The sequence below is a fragment of the Alligator sinensis genome, unplaced genomic scaffold (assembly GCF_000455745.1).
Source record: "Alligator sinensis unplaced genomic scaffold, ASM45574v1 scaffold1012_1, whole genome shotgun sequence".
Lineage (NCBI taxonomy): Eukaryota > Metazoa > Chordata > Crocodylia > Alligatoridae > Alligator > Alligator sinensis.
This window is the reverse complement of record NW_005842104.1, coordinates 734111-756222: the sequence shown is the minus strand read 5'-3', so window position 1 is coordinate 756222 and position 22112 is coordinate 734111. Positions and strand designations below refer to the sequence as shown.

General features: G+C 40.7%; 1 protein-coding gene across 5 annotated transcripts in view; it reads left to right on the top strand.

Moving 5' to 3' along the window:
* The window catches only part of FBXO9 (F-box protein 9), a 35749-nt gene that overhangs the window by 5945 nt on the left and 7692 nt on the right, over positions 1-22112 (top strand). For 4 of the 5 annotated variants that reach the window (XR_003094261.1, XM_025205100.1, XM_006024475.3 and 1 more), the window contains exons 2-8: positions 456-614; positions 2016-2073; positions 13284-13383; positions 15832-15962; positions 18313-18427; positions 19421-19539; positions 19811-19901. Coding sequence is in view for 4 of the 5 variants with exons in the window: in XM_025205100.1 (XP_025060885.1) it covers positions 468-614; positions 2016-2073; positions 13284-13383; positions 15832-15962; positions 18313-18427; positions 19421-19539; positions 19811-19901 (761 nt within the window). In the remaining variant the exon portion in view is untranslated. The remainder of the gene's footprint in view (positions 1-455; positions 615-2015; positions 2074-13283; positions 13384-15831; positions 15963-18312; positions 18428-19420; positions 19540-19810; positions 19902-22112) is intronic. The other variant, XM_025205101.1, reaches the window with a different exon arrangement.

Sequence of the window (22112 nt, the reverse complement as noted above, 5' to 3'; positions counted from 1 at the left end):
TTGTTAAGATTAATTATAGGGCCAAATCCAGACCTGTTCGTTACCTGTGCGGTCACCCTGGAAATTGTTTCTTCAGACAAGCTTGTTTTAATAAGTAATACTGATTAATTAATACTGATCTATAGTGGATAAGTGAAGAGTAACTGTCTTCCATGGTATAAAGCTGGTATTACAATTTTAGCCATTCTGTAAGTAAAGCATATTGTGTTCTGATTGTTTGTTTGTTTGTTTGTTTTTGAAGGGTTATGTTTCTACATTTTTAGACCAAAAACATCTTTGGAGTTAAGGTTAAAGTGTACCTTCAGCATGTGTTTGAAAGAATTTCAGTAATGGCGAATTCCTCAGGTTACAGTCTGTTGTACCATAATACTTTCCATGTGAACAAGGGGAGGAATACCCATAAACAAGAGTGGAAAATCCATCTATGACTTGTAACTTTCCTCTCTTTTTTTTAGGCAGAGCTCCAAATGTTCCGAGCTCAGTGGATGTTTGAACTTACTCCAGGAGTGAGTTCTAATGGATCAGACACTCCGCCATGCAGGGCATCAATACGAGGGCCTGGAGGAAAGACTATAGATACCAAAGGAAAGCAGGAACTAGCAAAAGAGGAGAAGGTAGGAAAAAGATTGCTCCTTTTGTCAATAGGCAGCCACTTTAGTTTTTGGCAGTGTCTATAACTGATGCTGGTTAAACCAGTAACCTTTAAACCATGGAGCAAGATTCTTCACTCTTTTCTCATACTTTTTGTTATAGACCCCTAAGCACATACCATCTTTTCTGATTCATGATTAGTTTTTGCCTCTTGCACCAAATCTACCTTAAAAAAAAACAAACTCCAGACCATCGTCAGTTGTATTTCTATATAAAAATGTGTTACAAGTAGGTACGAAACAGCCAAAGAGCTTGAGTTAAGTCAATCACTAGTACGTTCTAGTAAAGCAGCTATTTGGAGCATATTCTCTCCCATTCTTAAAAGGAGAGAAAGGTGGGGAAGGAGGGACAGCAGGAAAAAAAAAAGTCCACTTCTTCACTTGTCTCCTGAGTTTCTTACATATTTCCTTTCTTGCTCCAGCCTTTTGCGACAGTTTGCAAAGAACTTGCAAGAGCACATTGCAGTAGTATGGTCCCTGTGATGTTCTTGATGTTCCAGCACCTATGTTTTTTTGTTGGTCTTATGTTTCTTTAATATGGCAGGCAAGCTAAAGCACAGACCCTGCAAAGTGGCAATCTTCTCTAGGTAACACTGTGGACTTCAACTTGTATCTACTACAGGCTGTCTTCCCCTTTTGCTAACCACAACTATCACAGGTGCCTTGTTCTACATCCAGAACTGCCAAGTATTTTTAGAACACTATTGAATTACTTGAGAATCAAAATGTCACTGCAAGTAAGCAAATGGTATATTTTATCATAGCCTAATCTTCATCCCTCCACCCCTTACCCACTCCTGTCCCCAGCTTTGGTGAAATGGGAACATTTTCCATCAGTTCTTGAAAAGCCATGAAGCTTTAGAACAGTGATTCTCAACCACTGTGCCACAAGATCCTTTTAAGAGTGTTGCTCAATGTTAACTAAATAGGAACCCATAGTGTCAAACATTGACCCGTTGTGGTCTTTCTGAGTTCTTTGTAACAGAAAAATTGTTCTCTTATTTTTTCTGTAGTAAAAAAAAGAGGTAGCAAAGAGCTGGCCTTTTCTGAGGGGAATCCTGAGTCTATAGAGGTGGGGAACAACTGCTTTAGAAAGTTAGATTGTGTAATAGGAAGGGTTTAATTCCCTAATCAAATTAAATCAAATTATTTTGGAACTGGAATAAAATCAGAATTAGACTTGCTCTGGGCTGGCTGGGAAATTCAGCTATAGCTAATAGAATCTGAATATCCCTCCACATTAGTTACATGCAGACATGTTATGGCAGTCTTCATTCTATGTACACTTGCCATGTTAGCTGATAATTCTGGCAAGTGCTGGGTACTTGTAATAAGTCACTGGTTTTGTGTTAATTTATTTTACAGGCAAAAGAACTGTTTCTGAAAGCAGTAGAACAAGAGCAAAATGGGGCCCTTTATGAAGGTAACACTCCTGTACTAATTTAAGAATTGCATATCTAGTATTTCTTACATACAGCTGATAAGCTATTTGTTTTACCTGCTGTATTGAGAAACTTTAGCAATGCGCTCTTAATTAATAGCTAGAGAATTGTAAAGAGTAATTTTAAGAAAAAATTTGGATCATTGAAGCACCTCATAACTAAATTAACTTGCTATAAAAGTAGTAAGCAGTGTTGAAGAGAAAGTAAATAGGAACTTATTTACTGTCTCTCACAACATAAGAACTAGGGGTTATAAAATGAAATTAGTAGGTAGCAAGTTTAAAACTAACAAAAGGAATGTCTTTCATACAGCATGTAATTTAAAGTGTGAAACTCATTGCCTCAAGGTGCTTTGGAGGCTGATGTGTTAAATTAGATTCAAAAGAGATTAGTCAAGTTTGTGGGTTTTTTTAGGGTGGGGAAGCAGGTGTATCACTAGCTATTGAGCAGGCGAGCTAGGGATACGAGCACGGGAGCTAGGGATACAGCCTCTGAAATCAGAACTTCCTAGACTTTAAATGCTGGAGGCTAAAAGTGGGAGAGGAACAGTTGGGGTTGGTGGGGAGCGGGAAGGAAACCCTGGTCATACCCAGTTCACAGTCCCTTCTAGCACCCAGTCTGTCACTGTGACAGGCCTATCTGTGCCAAAAGCTCATGGACTGTGGCCCATCACAAGAACTGTGAGCCTCCCTTAATAAGAGAGGCCACATCAACTAATTACTTGGGACAACAAAAAAGAAAATGGGAACAGGAGTGAGGTCACAGGTTAATAAGAAGAGATTCAGAAGGGGACACAGAGCAGAGCACACTGGCCCATCCGCACTGCCCCTGAAGGAGTTGAGGGAGCCTTTGGACACCGACCACTGAAACTCTACCTGGAGACATGAGCGGAGACTGTGACACACGGTACTGGGCAAGATGGACCTATGTTCTGACCTAGTAAATGGCAGTTATGTTCTTACCTTAAGCTCAAGTAGTTCAAAACTCTGAATGTGAAGAAAGTATTATGAAGCCAGGCTAAGACTAAAATCTCAAAGGACTGGGAAAGGGTTCCAGCTTAAACACTTTTTTCATCTTGAAGTGGGGAGCCTTCCAACCCTGCTGCTCTGCTCACTGCTATCTACTGTTGCGTCCTTCTGCTCTCCCCTCACACCATGCACACACAAATAAGCAGTTACTTGGATATACAGGATGTTTCTATAGTCAAAAGTGAGTGAAAGGTAAAAGCTGGTATTTTCCAGGAGGTAACTGAAATGGGCCCTAAATTTTCTTTCCACACTAGTCTATAAGCTGGAAACAGTCCCCAGACATGCCAGGACTTTAGTTTTTCATATTCAGTAGGTTTTTGCCTTTTACAGGCTCAGTCTTAGACCGGTTTCATTGCATTTGTACTGCCAAGCTGAGAAGTAGCATAAAATCATGTGACATTGGGCAAGGAAATTTTCATTCTTTAGCACTAGCCATGTCTATTTTCAGTGTAACAGATTACATTTTTCCTGAGCACTTTTCCTGTTGCCCTAATAGCAAATCTGATGATCTTGTTTCTTTCATTACATCTGCAATTTGGCAAGAACTGCATAGCCTCTGCATGTCTTACAGTAAAGTGCCATTATGTGATGTACCACGTTCAGCGCTTATGTGGGTACACTTACCTGATTAAAGTTAAATCTGTTTATGTTAAATGTATCAAGTGTCTCCAAAAATTGAAGTTTCCCCTGTCAGGACAAAGAAGAATTAAACTGCCCTTTGACAGCCTGCTGCTGTTCCTGTTCCCTGTGGTACAAAAGTGGGAAAGAATTGACAAAACGCTTGTAGAAGGGCATGTATGTAGGCCCAGTTCAAAGTATTTACACATGCCTTAGTTCAAATGTTTAGTCCAGCTGAAGTCTGAGCTATTTTTCAGGTTATAACTTAAGGCTATAAGATGTAATTTAAGGTTGGGCACATCCTTGGGTATGTTGCTAGATTGTGGTCTTGGAATTCCCTAGACCATGGATCACAATTCCTGAAGAGTCATATAGTAGCTTGAGGGTGAAAAGGCCTGATAGGACATGTTAGTCAAAAACTTTGCATACAAAATATAAATTCAACTGATTAACCATTAATCATGTCCTAGAAGACTACCAAGTTGACTCAGATGAGAGCCGTTTAAACACTTTTTGTTTTATACTTTGTGATGAGACAGAAAACAAGCTGCACAAGCATCTGTATATATGTATATTCCTCACAAAACAGGACCAGTTTTGTTACTCTGCTAATGCGCAACAAAGTGCACTCCACCTGTTAGATCTCATATCCTTTTGCACCTGTGTTTCTGCTGCTTGACCTGCGCACAACCACTCTGATTCTGATCTGCTGGCTTGCTGCCTAGGGCTCATGAACCTTGGCAGGCTTCACTATCTTACAAGACCAGTCTGGTGTATATGTGCAGAGCAGGTCTAATCTCACACAGTCTTACAGTTTATTCTCAGCTCACCAGTTAAAAATCAGTCTTCTGGGATGAGAGATTAATTTTGAATCCTGGCTGCAGTCTGTTTTGAAGCTTATAAGTGATTCCCACCCGGGCTCTCATTCCTAGAATAGTCTTAACCAGCAGGTTGTTCAGGATTCTGGGTCGGTCTTTCAGTCTCTCCTGAAGATGTTCCACTTCATATAAATTTATGGGCCAAAGGGATAAATTGGGGCCAAGGGGATCACTACAGCCTCATGTCCAAGGCATTTACCTGGAAAGGGAGATTCTGCTTACTGTCCCTATGCCAAGGAACATTTGGTATTTTATGTAAAGTGTCACAGCTTTGCTGTAACAGGAAAAGTTAGACACCCCAGAATACCCCAAAACTTAGAAGTTGACAATTTCTGCTAGGAAGTAATAGAGTCTCTGCTTTAAGAAAGTAGTGACATGTCCTTCTGGCTTGCTTGGCTGGAAAAAAAAAAAAATCGCAGTCTGTCTTAAGCACCTAACTTCAGGAAAGGGTTCCCAACTGAACTTGGAATGCACGGAGGTTTCTCTGACCCAGAATTTAAATGCCCAACTGTCTTATAGACATCTGGTTAGGCCCCATCCCTTTCCTTCAGCTGTTTAAGCCAGCCAGTAGGAAATGTTATGCCCTCTGCTGGATGGCTGCTTGGAATCCTTTTTAGGAGTTTAAACTGTTGAGGAATTGTATATGGCAAACCTCTGGGTTATAAATTCCACTAGGCAACAAAGCATCTCAAAGTTGAGTGTTAATTCCTGTGTTCCCTATGTTGATTACATGTTGCATCTGTCATTCAGTCCCTGGAGCTTGGTTCTAGCTACAGGGTAATTTGAAGACTGATTGTTGGCTTAGAAAGCAAAATATTATAGAGGTAAAAAGTGATTCAGCAACTTTGAAAGCTTCAAACTGGGAACACTTCAGAACATATTGTACTTAAAATCATAGCCGCAGTACACTATGTTCAGAAATCATCTCAGCTAGAAGCTTTCAAAAGTTGTAACAATATTTAGAAGCCAAATATTTCATACTGAAAGATGAACCATAAGCCTTGAAAAGTCAGTAAGAGTTGATTTAAGTTGGCAGTATTTCATATACTTCCCAGCATCTTATTTATTTCTACAAAACGAGCAACATAAGGCACAAGCATCTACAGTAAACTCCAAGCTACAAAAAAAGCAGCATATCAAATAATTGCTCTGTTCTATTTAAGTGGCTGACAGGTAGTCTCTGAAAGTTCAGGAAGAGCAACGGATTTAGGTAGTACTTGGGATTATCTGGCTTCGGTTTGATCTGTTGTAGAGTTTTGCACATGAAAAGCAGTAGCAAAAAGGAGGCAGCTTTTGAGGAGGTTGGTGTATTGTAAACTCATGAATAGTTCTGTGGCACTGAGAGTGGTCAGATAACACACATCCATAACATGGCATCTGTTGCTCTTTGATAACTATTTTCCTATACAAGGCTGTTGCTGAGAGGACCTGAAAATATATACTAATACTTTCACAGATCTGTTACAAGTAGTGAACTGCATTAAAAGCTATCCCTTGAATAGATTTTTGCATTATTCTTAGAGAAGTTTCTTTATAGGAACTTTCACACTTTGGAAAGTGTGAAAAGAGCTGTCTTATGATGACTAGCTCTTTGAATAAAATACTGCATTTGTGCTTTCAATTTTACTTTCCATTCTTGGATTCTAAGCAGTTTGGGGTAGGGGTTATTTTTAAATATCAATCAATCATTAATAAACTGCTGATATGACTTTTCTTTTTTTGTTGGTTTTTTTTGTGTAAGTCATATACTTGAGCCGTGTTCTCCTCTAGGACAGAACTTTTCCATGCAGGGGACAGAAGTGTGAGAACTGGGAAAAGACTTGGGTGCTTTGGAAGTGTCCAGGGATCTTTAATGTAAAACTGAGGTGCCTCCAGTGTTAGGGGTAGATGTATGGGCATTTCAGGACCACAATTTTGGGTTTAAGTTGAACTTATTTGCCCCCTCTTGGAATAGGCTCCTAGATGGCTTGAAATTTACCAGCACTTAAGAGCCCCCTTTTTTTAAAAATAGCTCATCAGTAAGGTGTGCATACTGTTACAGCTCACTGAATTGCTCTATTAGGGTCCCACTCAGGCTACTGCTGATCTGAGGTGGCACCACCCCCTTTTTTATCCAGGTCACTGGGACACTACTTTGTGAGAAACTGTTTCTCTTTTTGATGCTGGGACCTTGCATTGAAAATGCCCTACAGCCTGGGCTGACCCCCTCCAGACATGTCTGACCTTTTAGTTGTGTGGCTTGTGACTTTCAGTTTACCTGTCCAGGAACATATGATAGCTGAAGCACCTAACACAGGTTTTGCCAAAGTGATTCAAAAGCTGTGGCACCTTAGACCAGTAGTTTTTACCTTTGGCCTACAAGCAACGTTTGAGCAGGCAACATCGCGAACAGCAGCACTTTACTCAGTCAGCTTGAACAAGTGTTCTGTGTAGAAAGAAATGTGTTCTGTGTCTACAGATCTCCTGCTTTCTCATTTTGGTAATAATCTTCTTACACCTTCCCTACACCCTTCTTAACACCAACCCTCTTTGTTCTCTGTACCCAACAGACCTCTTTTTCTAACCTCATCTAACCCAGTCAGAGTGGAGTTATAAAAATCCAAAGCAGACCTCTGTTGCATGCATTGAGAGATGAGTAGGTTTCAGTTAGTCACAACTGGCATCAATAGCCAGGACCTGGAAGAAGCCCCTTGAATCAGGAGAGATGATGCAGGGGCTTGTATCTGTTGCAGTACCAAAGAATTTGGCATCTTCTCTGGATGAAGCTGTCATGTCAGCCCTAGCAACAGCCAGCTATTAAAACCTTCTAGGACTTTTTCCTCAAGAATTCCTGAAACCTTAGGTATGAGAGCATGGACGGACTCTTAAATTCTCAGCTTTCAAGTGCCGTCACGAATTGCCAGTGCTCCCATTAATCTGATTATTGAGGACTGACTTGATCAAACAAAGGGACACAACCCCCTCCTAACCTAGATACAGATATCTGTAGCACAAGCTTTCTTGGGCTCAAGCTCACTTTGTTAGATGCTGTTAAAGGATGTGCATAAAGTATTGAGAGAGAAATTTGAATACAAAAGAAAGAAGGCAGTGTGGGAAGGAGGAGAAGAAAGGTGGGGGCCTGTGCTGGAGGAATCAAACAAGCAATCAGTAAACCCATAGACAAGTTGGGGTTCTGATCAGCTGCAGCTCTTTATGCCCTTCAAATTTAGGAAGTATTTCACTATATTGGTAGCATACCCAAGGAGGAAGGGAGGGCTAGTCTGTGTAGACATCAGGAATTCAGGCAAGTTTCCACTGTACTCTTTGCCTGTCTGCACTTTCAGGTGAACTACAAGAAAAAAATTACTTAAACTTCTTTGCGCTGAGATGGAGTAAGAGCTGAGATAAATTCCACTATAGTGAAAGCTTACCTATCAGAGAACAGATTCCTCTTACAGGATAGACGAGTGATTGGAATAAAGCATGTTAACAGAAGTCAGGGACTTTCTGCAGAACATTTTATAAGGGAAAGTTAAGCTGCACTGATTTAGTTTTGACTACTGTATAGTCACTGAAAGCATACAAACTCACTTGTTTTTTAGTTAAGCCTTCATGCCCTGTTATTGCTTTAATATGCTAGTTTGTCCGTAACTTTACTTCATTACTAAAAGAATTCCAACTTGGATAAGGACTAGCTTCACACTTGTATTATTAGGGCTTGAATGCAATAAATTTGTCAGACCTCACCCAACACCAGCACAAATCTAACCCCCCATTCCCCTACAAAATCTATTATTAAGTATCCTATTACGTCCCCATGGTGCTAAAGTAGTGGCTGCATCCTGGTTGTCTGAAGTGAGGTACCAAACTTCTAGAGGAGACATGAGCTTAAGATATTTGTGCTCAAAGTCCATGGGCTGAATTTGTTTGATGGTAGTTAAAATGTGGATTTTTCCTTCAGCTCCACATGGCAGCAATGTGTATGCATCATTCACTGATATTGTCAGTTTCTGCCCCCTCTCATTCAAAAGTATCCAGGATGCACAAGGGCTTTTTGCATACATACCCACCAATTTGAGAATTGACTCCAGCAGAAAACTTCATATCAACATTCTAGTTGCCCTTAAACACAGAAGAATAAATGACTGTCAGCTCAACCAAAAGGATGAACACTTCAGGGATTTGTGGCTCGCGGAGCCTCATATACCCAGATGGATAAGATGGTTTCTGGGTATTAACTTAGCTTCGTTCTTCACAAAAACAAATTGTGAGCAAGGACGGGAGCTATACTCTGGACCTATCCAGAGTCCATTAGTATTATACTGATATAGTTGGATCTCAAAAACCTCTCCTAATATGAAAAGGATGAACACTTCAGGGATTTGTGGCTCGCGGAGCCTCATATACCCAGATGGATAAGATGGTTTCTGGGTATTAACTTAGCTTCGTTCTTCACAAAAACAAATTGTGAGCAAGGACGGGAGCTATACTCTGGACCTATCCAGAGTCCATTAGTATTATACTGATATAGTTGGATCTCAAAAACCTCTCCTAATATGCCCCGTCCCCCCCCCCCCCCCTATTTTGTATCTGCTGCTCAAAGATGTTATTGCAGTAAGAGTGATAGCACTTTGAGTGACGTGGTTTGAGTAGGTGGACACAATGAGTATAAAAAAAATACAATGAAAAGCATCAGCCTGGTAAGCAAGTTGACAGAGGGGATAGGTCCAAAATCTTCCAAAAATTGTGGATCTTTTATGCTGACACAGTAAAGATGTGAACAGTTAAATGATTAATAGTTTAGCCAATAAGCCCAGTGATAACTGGTTGTAGCTTACCGGTTATCATTTAGCATGGGGCAGGGTGTAGTCCGGTAGAGAAGTGTAGGAGAGAAGGAAAGCTGTGCAGTGCCCCAGCAGGAACCAGAAGGCAGCAGGGCAGGTGGGAGAGAGGAAGGGGAGGGGGGACTAGTACCTGTAGCTAGGCTCTGTGGGCCGTGGAGTAGTTGTAGCCTCTCCGCCACCTGCCAATTTGCAGCGCTGCAGTACTTGTCCCTATGCCTGGATAGATACAGCACCTTCTGTTCCTGTAGCAGCTGTTACTAGAGGTGCTTGCACACACCCCCACCTAGGCTGACCTACAGCTGCTGTCGGGGCTGGCAGGGGCTAGGACTATGTAAGGGGGCATGGGATGGCATCCCCAGGCCTGTGATTCAGCCCTATGGCTACGCCCAGACCCAGAGAGGACCCACCCAGTTTGTTTTGAGGCATAGCCCTAGGGAACTGCTGAGTCCCTGTTGTATGGGTGGGGGGGAGGTTGGAAGCACCCCACTGGTCCTTGGCCAGAGCAGCCCCACATGGACCAAGCTGGGGTTTGCAATACCAATTAATTGTTTAACCTTTTAACCTTTGTAATTACAACAGGTTAAATGGCTAGTTTTTAAAATCAGTATTTACATCCTTAATACATAGATACCTTGTTATGCTATCATTAGCTTGTACACATTTGATTGTATTGGTTAGTTGCATTTCCTGATTACATATTTATTGTCAGGGATGTATGCCCTGGCAGGGTTAAAAATGGTAGATGCTGGGGAGGGTATGACAAGAGAGAGATCACTCTAGATCGGGGTGGCCAGAGTTACTCACCCTAGAAGCCACATCCGATCGTCCCCCAAAGCTGGAGAGCGAGGGGATGGGAAGTGCTGAGCGACCCGGAGTGGAGGTGACCACCACTCCTGCCCTGCACTGCTGAGCCACTCCAGCTTTCCCCATAGGGAGCATGCCCCAGGATAAGTGGCATGGCTGCAGCCCCCACCCCTGGGAGCCTGGTGTCCCTTGGAGCTGTCCTAGGGAGAAGTGGGTGGGGCTTTGGCAGAGAAGCCCCAGAAAGCTGCAAGTACTGTGCTGGCAAGCTGTGCACGACTTGTGAGCCACGGTTTGACCACTGTGGCTCTTGATATACCTTATTCATGTGCTCTCCTTCTAAAGCAGCTACTCCTGCCACTGTCTGAGGATACTGGGCTACATGGCCCCACTATGGCACTTATGTTCTTGACAATAATTATATGCCAAGCATGTTCCCACAGTTAGGGAATACTGGGATTCTAAGCCAGAAGTTGGAAATTATTTTGGCTGGAGGGCTGTATAATGAGTTTTAGTGAGCTGTCAAGGGCTGCAAGAAACATTTTCAAAACATATTTTTGTCCTGATGTATGTGTGTTTGCATAGTGTTTGCAGGTGACTGCATAATAGCTCAAAATAAAGTTTTACTCTTGTGTACTCTGTGTGTGTGGGGTTTGTGGTTGTTTGTAGAGGGGTGTGGTGGGATGGAGTGTGGGGTTTGTGGGGGTGTGTGAGAGGGGTATAGTGAAGTGTGCGTGGGGAGCCTCCTCCTCCACATGTCCCCCATGGTGCACAGCTCCTGCAACCGCTGGCATCAGCAGCAACTGGCAGCAGACCCTGTGGTGCTCATGGCCCACACAGGCGGAGCCCCAGCAACTCAGCTCCAGCCAGTTCTGGGATCTGCACATGGTGGCAGGGAGGATGTGCACATGAGCAGCGTGGAGCCGTGTGATGGAATTGGGATGACCTGGGTTCTTTGCTCCTGCCATCCCTTGGGTGCAAGCTCCACATTCCCGCCAGCCCCACACTCTGTGTTCCCACCCAGCTCTAGCATCCCACTGTCTGCCCCCACTTTCCTACCTGCTGCTCAGAGTGCTGCAGTAGGGACACAAGGAGGAGCTGCTGGAAGCCAGAGGAGCTGGGTAGTTCCCCAAGCACCTGCAACAGTGGCAGCAGCAGCCCTACCCAGAAGCTGTGCACACTGGGCAGGTCTGAGACTGGGGCCTTCCTATGTATGAGGGTGGGAATGTAGCATACAGCGCTGACTGGAGTAGGTGGGGCTCAGCCCCATGTGGAGCATGATAGGCAGCTGCCTTTGGGCTGGATGAAATAGCCTGGTGGGCTGCATTCTGATTGCAGGCCATATTTTGTCCATCCCTGATCTAAGCTGCCTTCATTCAATCTCAGCACATCGTTAATTTAACTTGTTTTAGGTTTTTGTTATCTTGTTCAGCACAGAGCTTAACAGGCAGGTATAATGTATCACTACCCTACATTTCCCTATTTAGTTCCAGCAGCTACAGCTCACTCGCATACCATCTCTTTAAGAGGCTTCACTAAAGTAACTCTTTTAGCCTGCCCAACAAGGCCTGCATCTTGTCCAGGCTTTTTCTCACCCTTCAGTCAAATAGGTTTAGCTGGATGTAATTACTTTTACCAACTCTTAAGGCTCATTCCACCAGAGCTCAAGGAGCATCCTCTTCTTGCTTCCAAAATCTACAAGGCATTTAGGTACAACAGCTTGTGTATATACAAGAAAGATCATTCACTTGATTTGATGAATTTCAGTAGAAGTGTGTGTGTATACTAGATTTGGGAGATTCAGTAAAAGTGGGTGTGTCAATAGGTTCTCAGTATGTGTCCCAAATGTCATCATGTATCTTGAAAGAATGCTGTTTGCCAGTCACCTTCAATGAGATTCTAAAACCTGCTTTTATAAGTCTTCAGCACACACAAGCTTCTGATTTGAGGAAACTATGGGAGGGATTTGGCCACTGGCACATGTGAAATCCAACTCAACTCTTCAGGGACATGCACATGCCTCTGCAATGGGATCTGTAATGGTTACACTTGCTGAACTGTAGTTACAATAAAAGTTAGATAACTATTCTTTCTATGTAGCAGCATGATTTTCCCATCTAGTTCAGAGACAATATTGCTATGAGCCTCGAGTTAGTGGATTATACTAATTTTAGACATCCATTTTCTCTGGGTACTACAAACAGAAGGGAGTGTTCTCTGTTTACCTGCCAATCCTGGAATCTTACCTGCTGAAGAGGAGAGAGAAGCAAAGGCCCTCTTGAAATTTCCATTGGTTTCCTTGCTTTTGCACTTTTAAGTGAAACCTCCTTAGTGCCTTTCCTTGCCTACTTTCGTGGTTATTCCTTTGCCAGTCAGCATTAGTGAAGTTGACTTATTTCATATGCATGTCCCCAATGTCAAGAGGGCACTGAATAGCACCCATCTTCACTCTGCTGCAGTTTTTAAATATTCCGAACATCTGAAAGCTTCAGCTACTGGAAGCCCATAGTGTGTATCGCTGTCCGTCTACTCATACTCTGTTCATATTTGGAAAAGTGTTGCAACCCTGTAGCTTAGCATCCAAGATAAGATTTGTGAGTGGTCAGTAACTTTGAAAATAAAATGGAGGCCTTTGTAAAATAAGAATATACGACTTAGCTCATCCATTTTGGTTAACATCATGGCTCATTTTTAGCCAGAGAATTGATTCTATACATGCCGATAGCTTTCATAGATGTGAACTTTCTTCTTCAAGCGTGCAAATAGCTTTTAAGGTCCTGAAAATTAAAGTTTTTAGCAAGGCTGTCTTCCTTGCTCAAGTTTAGTTTAGCATGTTAATCAGTTTAGTTTTAAGTTGTTTAGTAAAGAAACTACTAGCCAGGAAGGTGTGGGAGTTAATGTTGCTCCACTCTACATCCCAAAGCTTGGCTTTATTTTAGCTGTAATTGTTGCAGTTTGCTACAGACAAGCTGTCAAGCAACCCAATGTTGATACAGTGGGCATTAAACAAGTTTCATGTAATAAATATTATCTTTATTTTCAGCCATCAAGTTTTATCGTCTAGCCATGCAACTTGTACCTGATATAGAGTTTAAGATCACCTATACACGGTTGCCGGACAGTGATGGAATTGGAAAGAGGTAGTAAGTATGATAGTGTGCGCTATTGAGAATCAGACTTAGGCATTTTATTTCTAGTGTACATATACTTGCTATAGTGCCACCCATGTGTTTATAAAGTTAGCAAAAGCTTGAAAAACAGCCCTGTTGAATTTATTTTAGTTCTATAGAAGGTTCTGCAGATCCTTTAATAGGCATAGGAGCCATTAAAGAAGAAGTGATGTGAGGGTCAGTGTTTAATGCTTTTAGAGTCAATTAAAAAACAAAAACAAAACAAAAAAAAACCCCAAAACTTATCCTGAATGATTAGAATGGCTTAGTAAACAGTAGTGATTTAGCAATTTAAACATGTAACACCCATCTTATTACTTTGTATTTTACATTTCAGATTTGTCAGTTGTACAGCTAAAGTAATCTTTAGGTTAGTTCAAGTTAAGCTAATTTTTTTTTAAAGGTACTCTATATTATCAGAGTTTGTCTGCACAGAAGCAGTTTACATCAGAGCAGGGGTAGGGAACCTTTGACCTTAGTATCTGGCTGCTTGTGTTGGATGGACAGGCCCTAAGACTCCACCACCACTACTGTTTCTCCCCGTGGTAGCACAGGGAGAGCACCTGCAGCAGAGCTGCCTTCATCTGAATACCACGAAAGCCCCACATCCACAAGCTGTATCCAGAGGTTCTGTAGGTCAGATCCAGTCTGCAGACCATACATTGGTGACCCATTCATTAGAAGTACTGTCTTTGAGCTACCACAACCACAGCATGAAACATCCCTTTGAGCAATTGGATTAGCAACTGAGCAGTTGTAATTTGAACTGCTCTGTCCTCATAATTAGATCCAATATCAGCAACCCTTGAGCTTCAGACAAGTTTTTGTCCCAAACTAGGGTAAAAGCTAGGTAGATTACACTTAAACCAGCACTTACCTCAGCTAGGATGTGTGTGAACAGGAGCTAAGTTGGGAGAAGAACCTCATGTTATAGCTTGAGCCAACAGAAAAAAACCCATAGAAGATTCTGTTCTTGTAGGCAGATACAGATACAGCTGGGAAACATCCTTACAAAAAAAGGAAATAGAAGAGCTCAGGTGCTTTTCTGGGTATCTAAGTTAGTATTCTTACTATAATATTGAATGCCTTGCCAGCACAAGCTGTTTAGTACAAGTCCACAAAGTAGGAACATGCTTGGTTGCAAAGTCTTATAACTTCTTTAGATTCCTCACCTTTTCCCAGTTATTCACCTTTACTCCTTTCAATCTAGTACCAACTATGTAAGCTTCTTAAATAGTTTTTAATAGCTCCTCCCTGACTCCAGGTGGAGCCAGCTTCCGCCGCTTCCCCCCTTATATGTTTTATAAAAGTGCCATAATTTTAACTGATTAAATAGCAATACAGCTATTAGTATTTCTGCTTTCTAAACTGAAAACGTATATAAGTTCTCTACATCATTGCAAGGGAAAGAGCTGCATTTAACTAAAATGCATTATTGAATTGGCTCTCTCTCTTGCTCTAATGCAAGGTGAGTCACAACTGTTTTATCAATTTTCCCTCTCTTGCATGGCAATATGTTACTGTGGTTTAAGGTGTGTCAGACTCAGTAGCAGCTTGCTTTTAAAAATATTTTAAGAGCCTTTTACCAGCTCTGTAGCTATATAGAGATCTCCCCCCAAGTTTCCCTAGTTAAACTTTCTTATAGCACAACCAAGCTAAAAGAGAATTAAAAGTAATTCCCTGAAATTCTTGCACCTGTGCTATTTTGACAGCTATCTTCTTATTAAGAAGAGCCATGTGTGAGTGGTTACTTGCATTCATCTGTGTACGACAGCCTCATTATAAAGAACCCAGATTTAATCTTTGGATTGCATTAATGTTTTTCAGTGTATTAGGAAAGTATATTTACTAATTAATAGTAATTAGTTTCTACTGCAATCTTGTTTACTAATAATTTACACTTTAGTATGTTTAATGGCCCGATGCTGAACAAGACTTGTCAAATCATTTCTTCTAGGGGATAGGTGGTGAGGAAATCCACAAAGGGGTACAGTTACCTCATACAAATGGTCAAAAAATTCCTTAGCTGCTTTAAATGCCACCTTGAGTTATGTGTTATAAAAATATAACTTTCCATTAGTATTGCTGCTATTTTTTGCAGATAGATCATCTTGGAGAACAAACAGTAGTTTCCTATTTGCCTCTTATGTTCTAGTACAGTTCTCCAGTGACTGTTTTGCAAAAGTTGCAGGTGAATATGTCAGTTTGAAAAAAGAAACTGTTTAGTTTTGAATGTTTCAATTACTATCAAACTCCTGTTTTAGCAAAACCTAAACAAACTGCATTGGATTTCTGAAATTTAATTTAAAGGGAAATTAGATTTGGATTAAAAACTCTTAAATACAAATCAGAAATACTTAGGAAAAAGTCAGTTTGAAGAGTAAATAAGTATATCAGTGATGTTTTTTCTCCTTTCTGTAGCATTGAGGATAATGAAGATGATGGCAAGATGGCTGATCTTTTGTCCTATTTCCAGCAGCAGCTCACTCTTCAGGAATTTTCAGTCAAACTTTGTCAGCCTGAGCTTGATGTCAGTCAGACTCATATCTCAGGTGTGAGATCTGTTATGTAACAGATACATGTAACATAACATTGTAGAGGAGAAATGTTTGGAGATATTTAAGCCCAACTTCATTAGACCATTCCTTGTAAAATTTACATTTGCCTTACTAGTAAGTGATTTAAAGTATCTAGTTGATCATCATTATTATAACTAGAAATATTGCAAAAATGCATATCAACTGTTCATGTCCTTGTCTCAGTGCTGCAAGCTACTTACTGTGGGCAGATGTTATATAGAGCACTTCAAAGGATCAGAGCCACACTTTGAAATTTGCTTATTTCAAGTGACGTATCTTTGGAACTAGCCAGTTATCAGTCTTGAGAAGGACAGAATTTGTTTAGAGATGTGAAATAGTTCCCTTTTTCCTGGCATATATTAGTCTGCTACAGTTTCATAAGTATGAATAAAAGTGGCTTGTGTTATGGAATACTATATATTTTACATTTGGTGGTGTAGTGTTTCTGATCCTTTTTATCAAATAAATGTTTTCATAGTTGTTTATAAATGAATACATTCATACACAGATTAAAATACTGTATCCAGGGGACCTTTTTTTAATATTACCAAGGATATTTGAGTGCTTCCAATCTTAAAATGGAAATAATTTGGGAGGGATCTATTTTGCACAGGGCAAGCACGTGCTCTCTGAAAATCAGGCCCCTATACAATATTCTATATGTCCCTTATAATCACAAGTCCCTTTTCAGAAACTTGGCATGATTTCTTCCTCATCTTCTCAAGGAAGCAAAATAAACCTATGTGATCTCTCCAAGTCAAGCACAAGGAAAACAGGACTTCATTAAAACTATGGCACTGTTTGTATTATTATCGTCATCATCATCATCTTTCACTCAGACCATTTGGAACAACTGTTTCTTCTCCAGACGTTCTTGTACAAAGCTATCAAGAAGTTGTGTTCCTGTATCAGAAGACTGACTATCAGGAATTCCAGGCTTAACCAGAGGAGGGCTGAAAGCTATTTCCCCTTTAGTCTTTTTGCTGTTTTGCTATTATTCTGTTTTGCTGTGTTGGTTAGACTGGAGTCACTTCATTAGCTGGTATGGTCGCTATTGGTCACTTCCGCAGCAGTTACACACCCCTTGAGCCCTTGATTAGAAAGTAGCAAGGATGTGGGAAAGAAAAGAATCTGCTGTATGGTTGACCCACCCCATATCCTGTGATCATTTTTTTTGTTAATAGCATTAGCACCAAAAGCTAGACTCAGGATCTAAATGAACTAAGTACTGTATAACTACATAAGAGCTGTCAGCTTATAGCTTATTTCCCCTTCATTGGTGTATGTGTATACTTTATTGAAAGCAACTTTATAGCATCTTTATGTGTGTATATATAGCTATCATCTGTACTGTATTAAAATCTAATTTTCCAAATGCAGGGAAGGCATGATTCCTGTGCTGAATTTAAATATCCAAAGTCCTGATGACTATATGAAATAATCTTGTGTCAAAATAATCAGCATCCTCCCCCTTCCCTTCCACCCACCCTATGGGAAAATCCAAACTAAAAGAATGTTTTTCTCTTCTAGAAAGCAATTAGTGTGTGAAAGTATTTTAAATTTTAGTAAAAAACTGTGCAGCCTTAAGTACAAAATCTGTTAGTGGTGGCTATTGCTATACCCCCTGTATTTTGCCAGGTGTTATCATCAGAGGAGCTCTCAGCATTTTAGACCAAACATCTCAATTGCCCTAGGCAATAAGTAAAAGATGTGTATATATAAGAATTTTTCCTCCCACAGGCCATCGAAAACAGCAGCTGTTAAAAACCTATAGCAACACTTTCAATATGCAGATATTGTACTAAAGATAATACCTAGGTAAAACTGCAGAGAGACTCTTAGGGAGGCAGAAAGCAATCAGGGCAATTGTTATGTAGCGTCTTCCATCCAAGCAATGACTTGGCTTAGTTTGTGATATCAGTGCATCACTTTTGATATAAGATGGTTACATGGAACAAGCAGTTGTTTAAATTAAATGTTGTTTTATCAGCCATTTTGCATGTATAAGGAACTTATTATATGCTAACGCCTGTGGCTTCATAAAGTCAACTGATATAATAGTTGTCCCCTGAAACTACATGCATTTATAATCTAAAACCATGCTATAAAATGTTTTCCTTTGATTTATAATATAATAATGTGAAATCTTGTACCATACTTTATGTAATTAGTAGACTATTCCCATTCAAATGCCAGTGGACAATTGTTCTCTAACTACTTCTGGAAGACTAGGTTTTAGTTACTCCAAAAGATTGGGGTTAGAGAAATAAGTTCTTTGGTACTCATGTTACCTTCTGATCTTTTGATTATTTTCTGTTCACAGTGCTGCCTATGGAAGTACTAATGTACATTTTTCGATGGGTGGTTTCCAGTGACCTGGACCTACGGTCATTAGAACAATTATCTCTGGTCTGTAGAGGATTTTACATTTGTGCCAGGTACAGATGAAACTTTTTTTTCTGCAGTAAGATATTATCTTCTGTTCTCAAGGTTCAAGAACAAAGAATCTTTCTCTGATCTAACAACCTACCCTTTAATCCCATTCTTTAAAGTGGTTATTAAACGAAGAATGTAGTCAAGAGACACTTATATAGAAAACTTACCATTTTTAGAAATTTGAAAATTCCAGGTGGCAATTACTTTTAATGTCGTTTATAAAAACATAACAAACAAAAAGTTAATCTCAGTACATTAACAGCATAAAATAATGTTTATTCCCATGTAAAGAGTTTGACTTGTCAAAGTATATGAAAGTCCACTAGACAGAGACCTGTAATAAATTTACAGATCAGATTATCCTGTGTAAATTTTTTTTGCTATTCGACTGCTGTATCTTTTGGTCTAAATTCTGCTTGCCTTACTCGTGCAATCCCATATTAAAATCCTGACAATTCTAATTAGGTGCTTGAATACTTTACTGAAAAGTATGGCATAACTATCTGGATGAAGTATTTGGATGGACAAACTACTTCTAATAGTTTTTGATTTTTGAATGAAGGTTGTAAGGAGTCATCAGATGCATGACATCCCTGCGGGTGCCCCTATTTAGCCATCACAGTGCTTAGAAATTAAGTACCTTTCCCCAGAAGAATGTTCCATAGAGGCAGAATTAGGTGCTTAGCATCTTCATGTAGTCAAGTAGCAACTCTTCATCAGTGTTGTGTCAGGATGACATACTGACGTTTGAGACGTCACTCGGATTGAATTATGATGTTGTATTTTGAGAAGAGAAAATGGCTTTCTGACTTCATAACGATTCTCAGTACTATCACTAGGTGAATTAAGAAATCTAAGCACCGAAGAAAACAGTTTTTACGTGTGTCCCTACCCCGTTCACCATTATATTATTAAAGTCACTTTGTGTTCTTCATATTTTGATAGAGGATTTCAGCCACATGCAGTTAACCTATGATTATTACTTTTCTTATTAGGGATCCTGAAATCTGGCGTCAGGCCTGTTTGAAAGTATGGGGCAGGAGCTGTAATAAACTTGTTCCCTATTCCTCCTGGAGGGAAATGTTTTTGGAAAGACCTCGTGTTCGATTTGATGGTAAGATTTATTTTTGGTAATTCAGATGACTTTGCTTCCGTTCATGATCGTGCTAAGAATAAGGTTGCATATAAGACAACAAATGTTAGACTGTATCTGAATTCAGTTTTCTTTTGAATATTCAGAATGTCTTTAAAATCAGTTCTTCCTCTTTAGATAACATGATGTAGCTGGAAACTTATAAATCCATAGTTTCCAAGCTTTTAAGTTTGTATGATTAAGATTATATATATTTCAGGTTCTTACTTTCTTGTTCTTTCCACTTCTGTAGGTGTTTATATCAGCAAGACCACGTACATACGTCAAGGAGAGCAGTCTTTAGATGGTTTCTATAGGGCATGGCACCAAGTGGAATATTACAGGTATAACTGTATTAAATACAGGTCACAGACAGGCATGCATTCCTATTGATAAGAATATTTAAAATTCTTACCAGTAGAAAAATAGGCTGGGAGCTGTAGTGTTCTAGGTCCCTGGTAGACGGGGTACACAGGTGAGTTCTTCAGCCAACGGATGCTGTCTGGGCCACCCCTGTCCATAGGGGAGCCCAGCACTTGACAGCCTGCCTTCTCCCTTGCCTGGGAAGGGGGCAGGCTGTTAATAGGTAGCCCCTGGGTTTTTAAATTGTTGAGTGTGCAGCCCAGATGGGCTGCACATAGAGAGATTTAAAGCCAGGGGCATAGGGAATCAGGGACAAGTAGAACCTCCCCCATTCTAGTTCCTAGCTCCCCAGCTTCTAAATTGCTGGATGGCACACACTGCATCAAAACCCCATAGGGCCAAATCTGGGAGAACCTGCCTGCCCCAGTTCCCAGCACTGCTGCCTTTAAAATTGCAGCCCCTGCCACCAAGCTGAGTGGTACAGGCAGCTGGGGGAAGCCAGCAGGGTCCAGAATTCTGTTTCCCAATTCTGACGTTACCACCCCTCTTGCCCAGCTGGCAGTCCCTGACTTGGGGAAGAGGCAGGGAAGAACAGTAGCTGGTGCCTTCCCCTCCTGGACCCATCCAGGAGGGAAGGGGAGCAGCGGGGCAAAGTCCCCAGCCCATTCCCCAAACTGGTTAGTCTTCAATCTAGGGAAGAGGTAGAGAGCATTGCCCTGCTGCTCCCCTCCAGGACCGGTTCAGGAGGGGACTGTACAGGTTTTTCTTGTGAAAGAGTTTCTCTCACAAGGAAGATCTTCCAGGTTAACACCTGAAAGATCTTTCTCCTGAAAGGGGCATGTTTCCCTCATGAGAAATTAAATGAACACTTGCATGCTTGCAGTTCCCACTGGGAGAGCAGTGATTTCTCCTTGTAGAAATGTAGCACCTGTGGCCTGAATGGCCTGAATGTGATGTCTCTAATTACTTTCTAAGTACTTTCATTAATGTGTTGCAAACATTAATTGTTCTGCTGATTTCTGTGAAACTAGAGTTCACCTGTGCACTGTAGGTATCTAAGCACTCTTGTGTTTCTGAGATTGGGGCCTCAAGGAATAATAGAGCGCGTCAGTAGAGATGGGTGTAAAAACAAATTCCTTCATTTGCATCTCCTCTTCATGTGGCTGTAAATAGTGAATGTTGCCCATGGAATTTTCCCTCTTCCCAAAATTATTCCTACCTTTAAGTGTCCATAGTAATAATGCTTAGCAAAGGAAAGATCAGTGATTTAACAGGGATTAGCTTTATACCTATTCAGAATAATCTGGCAGCAGATTTAGGTGGGATTTTTTTTTTCAACCTTCTTAGATTTCTGAGATCATTTTACCCATTCACAGGGATGCCTTTCTTAACCTACTGTATCTTCTCATTGTACTGGTCCCATAAACATGTTTTCTGCTGCAGGATCTTCTGATTGGATAATATCTCATCTCCAGGTTTTCACCAAATCCTTCGGTTATCTATATAATCTGAAAAATATCAGTGGGACTTTCTGAATCTTAACATCTCAATTCTGAGACTCAGGGTGCAGATGAATTATCAAACACATGTTTTCATATTAACAGGACTTAAAATCTAATCACAGTTACCTCAGTAGATTCCGGGGGAGAGGAGTTTCCCCAAAGTGATTTGAGTTTCATTTTGATTTCTGGTTAGTAGTTCCTTTTCTAGATCCTTTATCTGATTAAAGAGGACACAAGGGGTGCATCTACATGAGATACTGACTGTGCAGTAGCCTAATAATACTGCACAGTAGCGTGTCACAGCACAGACAGTGCTAATATGCTACTGCACAGTATTATTAGGCTACTGTTCAGTAGCATCACTTAAAAGACATATGCTGACGTAAATCTGCAGTAACCACTGTGTAACAGTATCTCGTGTAGTGCCCAAGGTCCCAGCTTCTGTCCCTGGGCAGAACTTAGCATGGTTTTGATTTTTTGGCATCTGATGACCTGTTTCTATGGTTTTGGCAATATATGATTAATCTGTCCTACCTATACTTTCTTGAGATGATCCCTATATAAGAAAGCATAAGATAAACTACAGTAAAATCCCTGTTATCCAGCATGAGTGGGGAATGGGGGGTGCCAGATATCTAAACATGCCGGTTACCTGAGGTTTCTGGATGGATGTGGAGCGGGGAGGGCAAA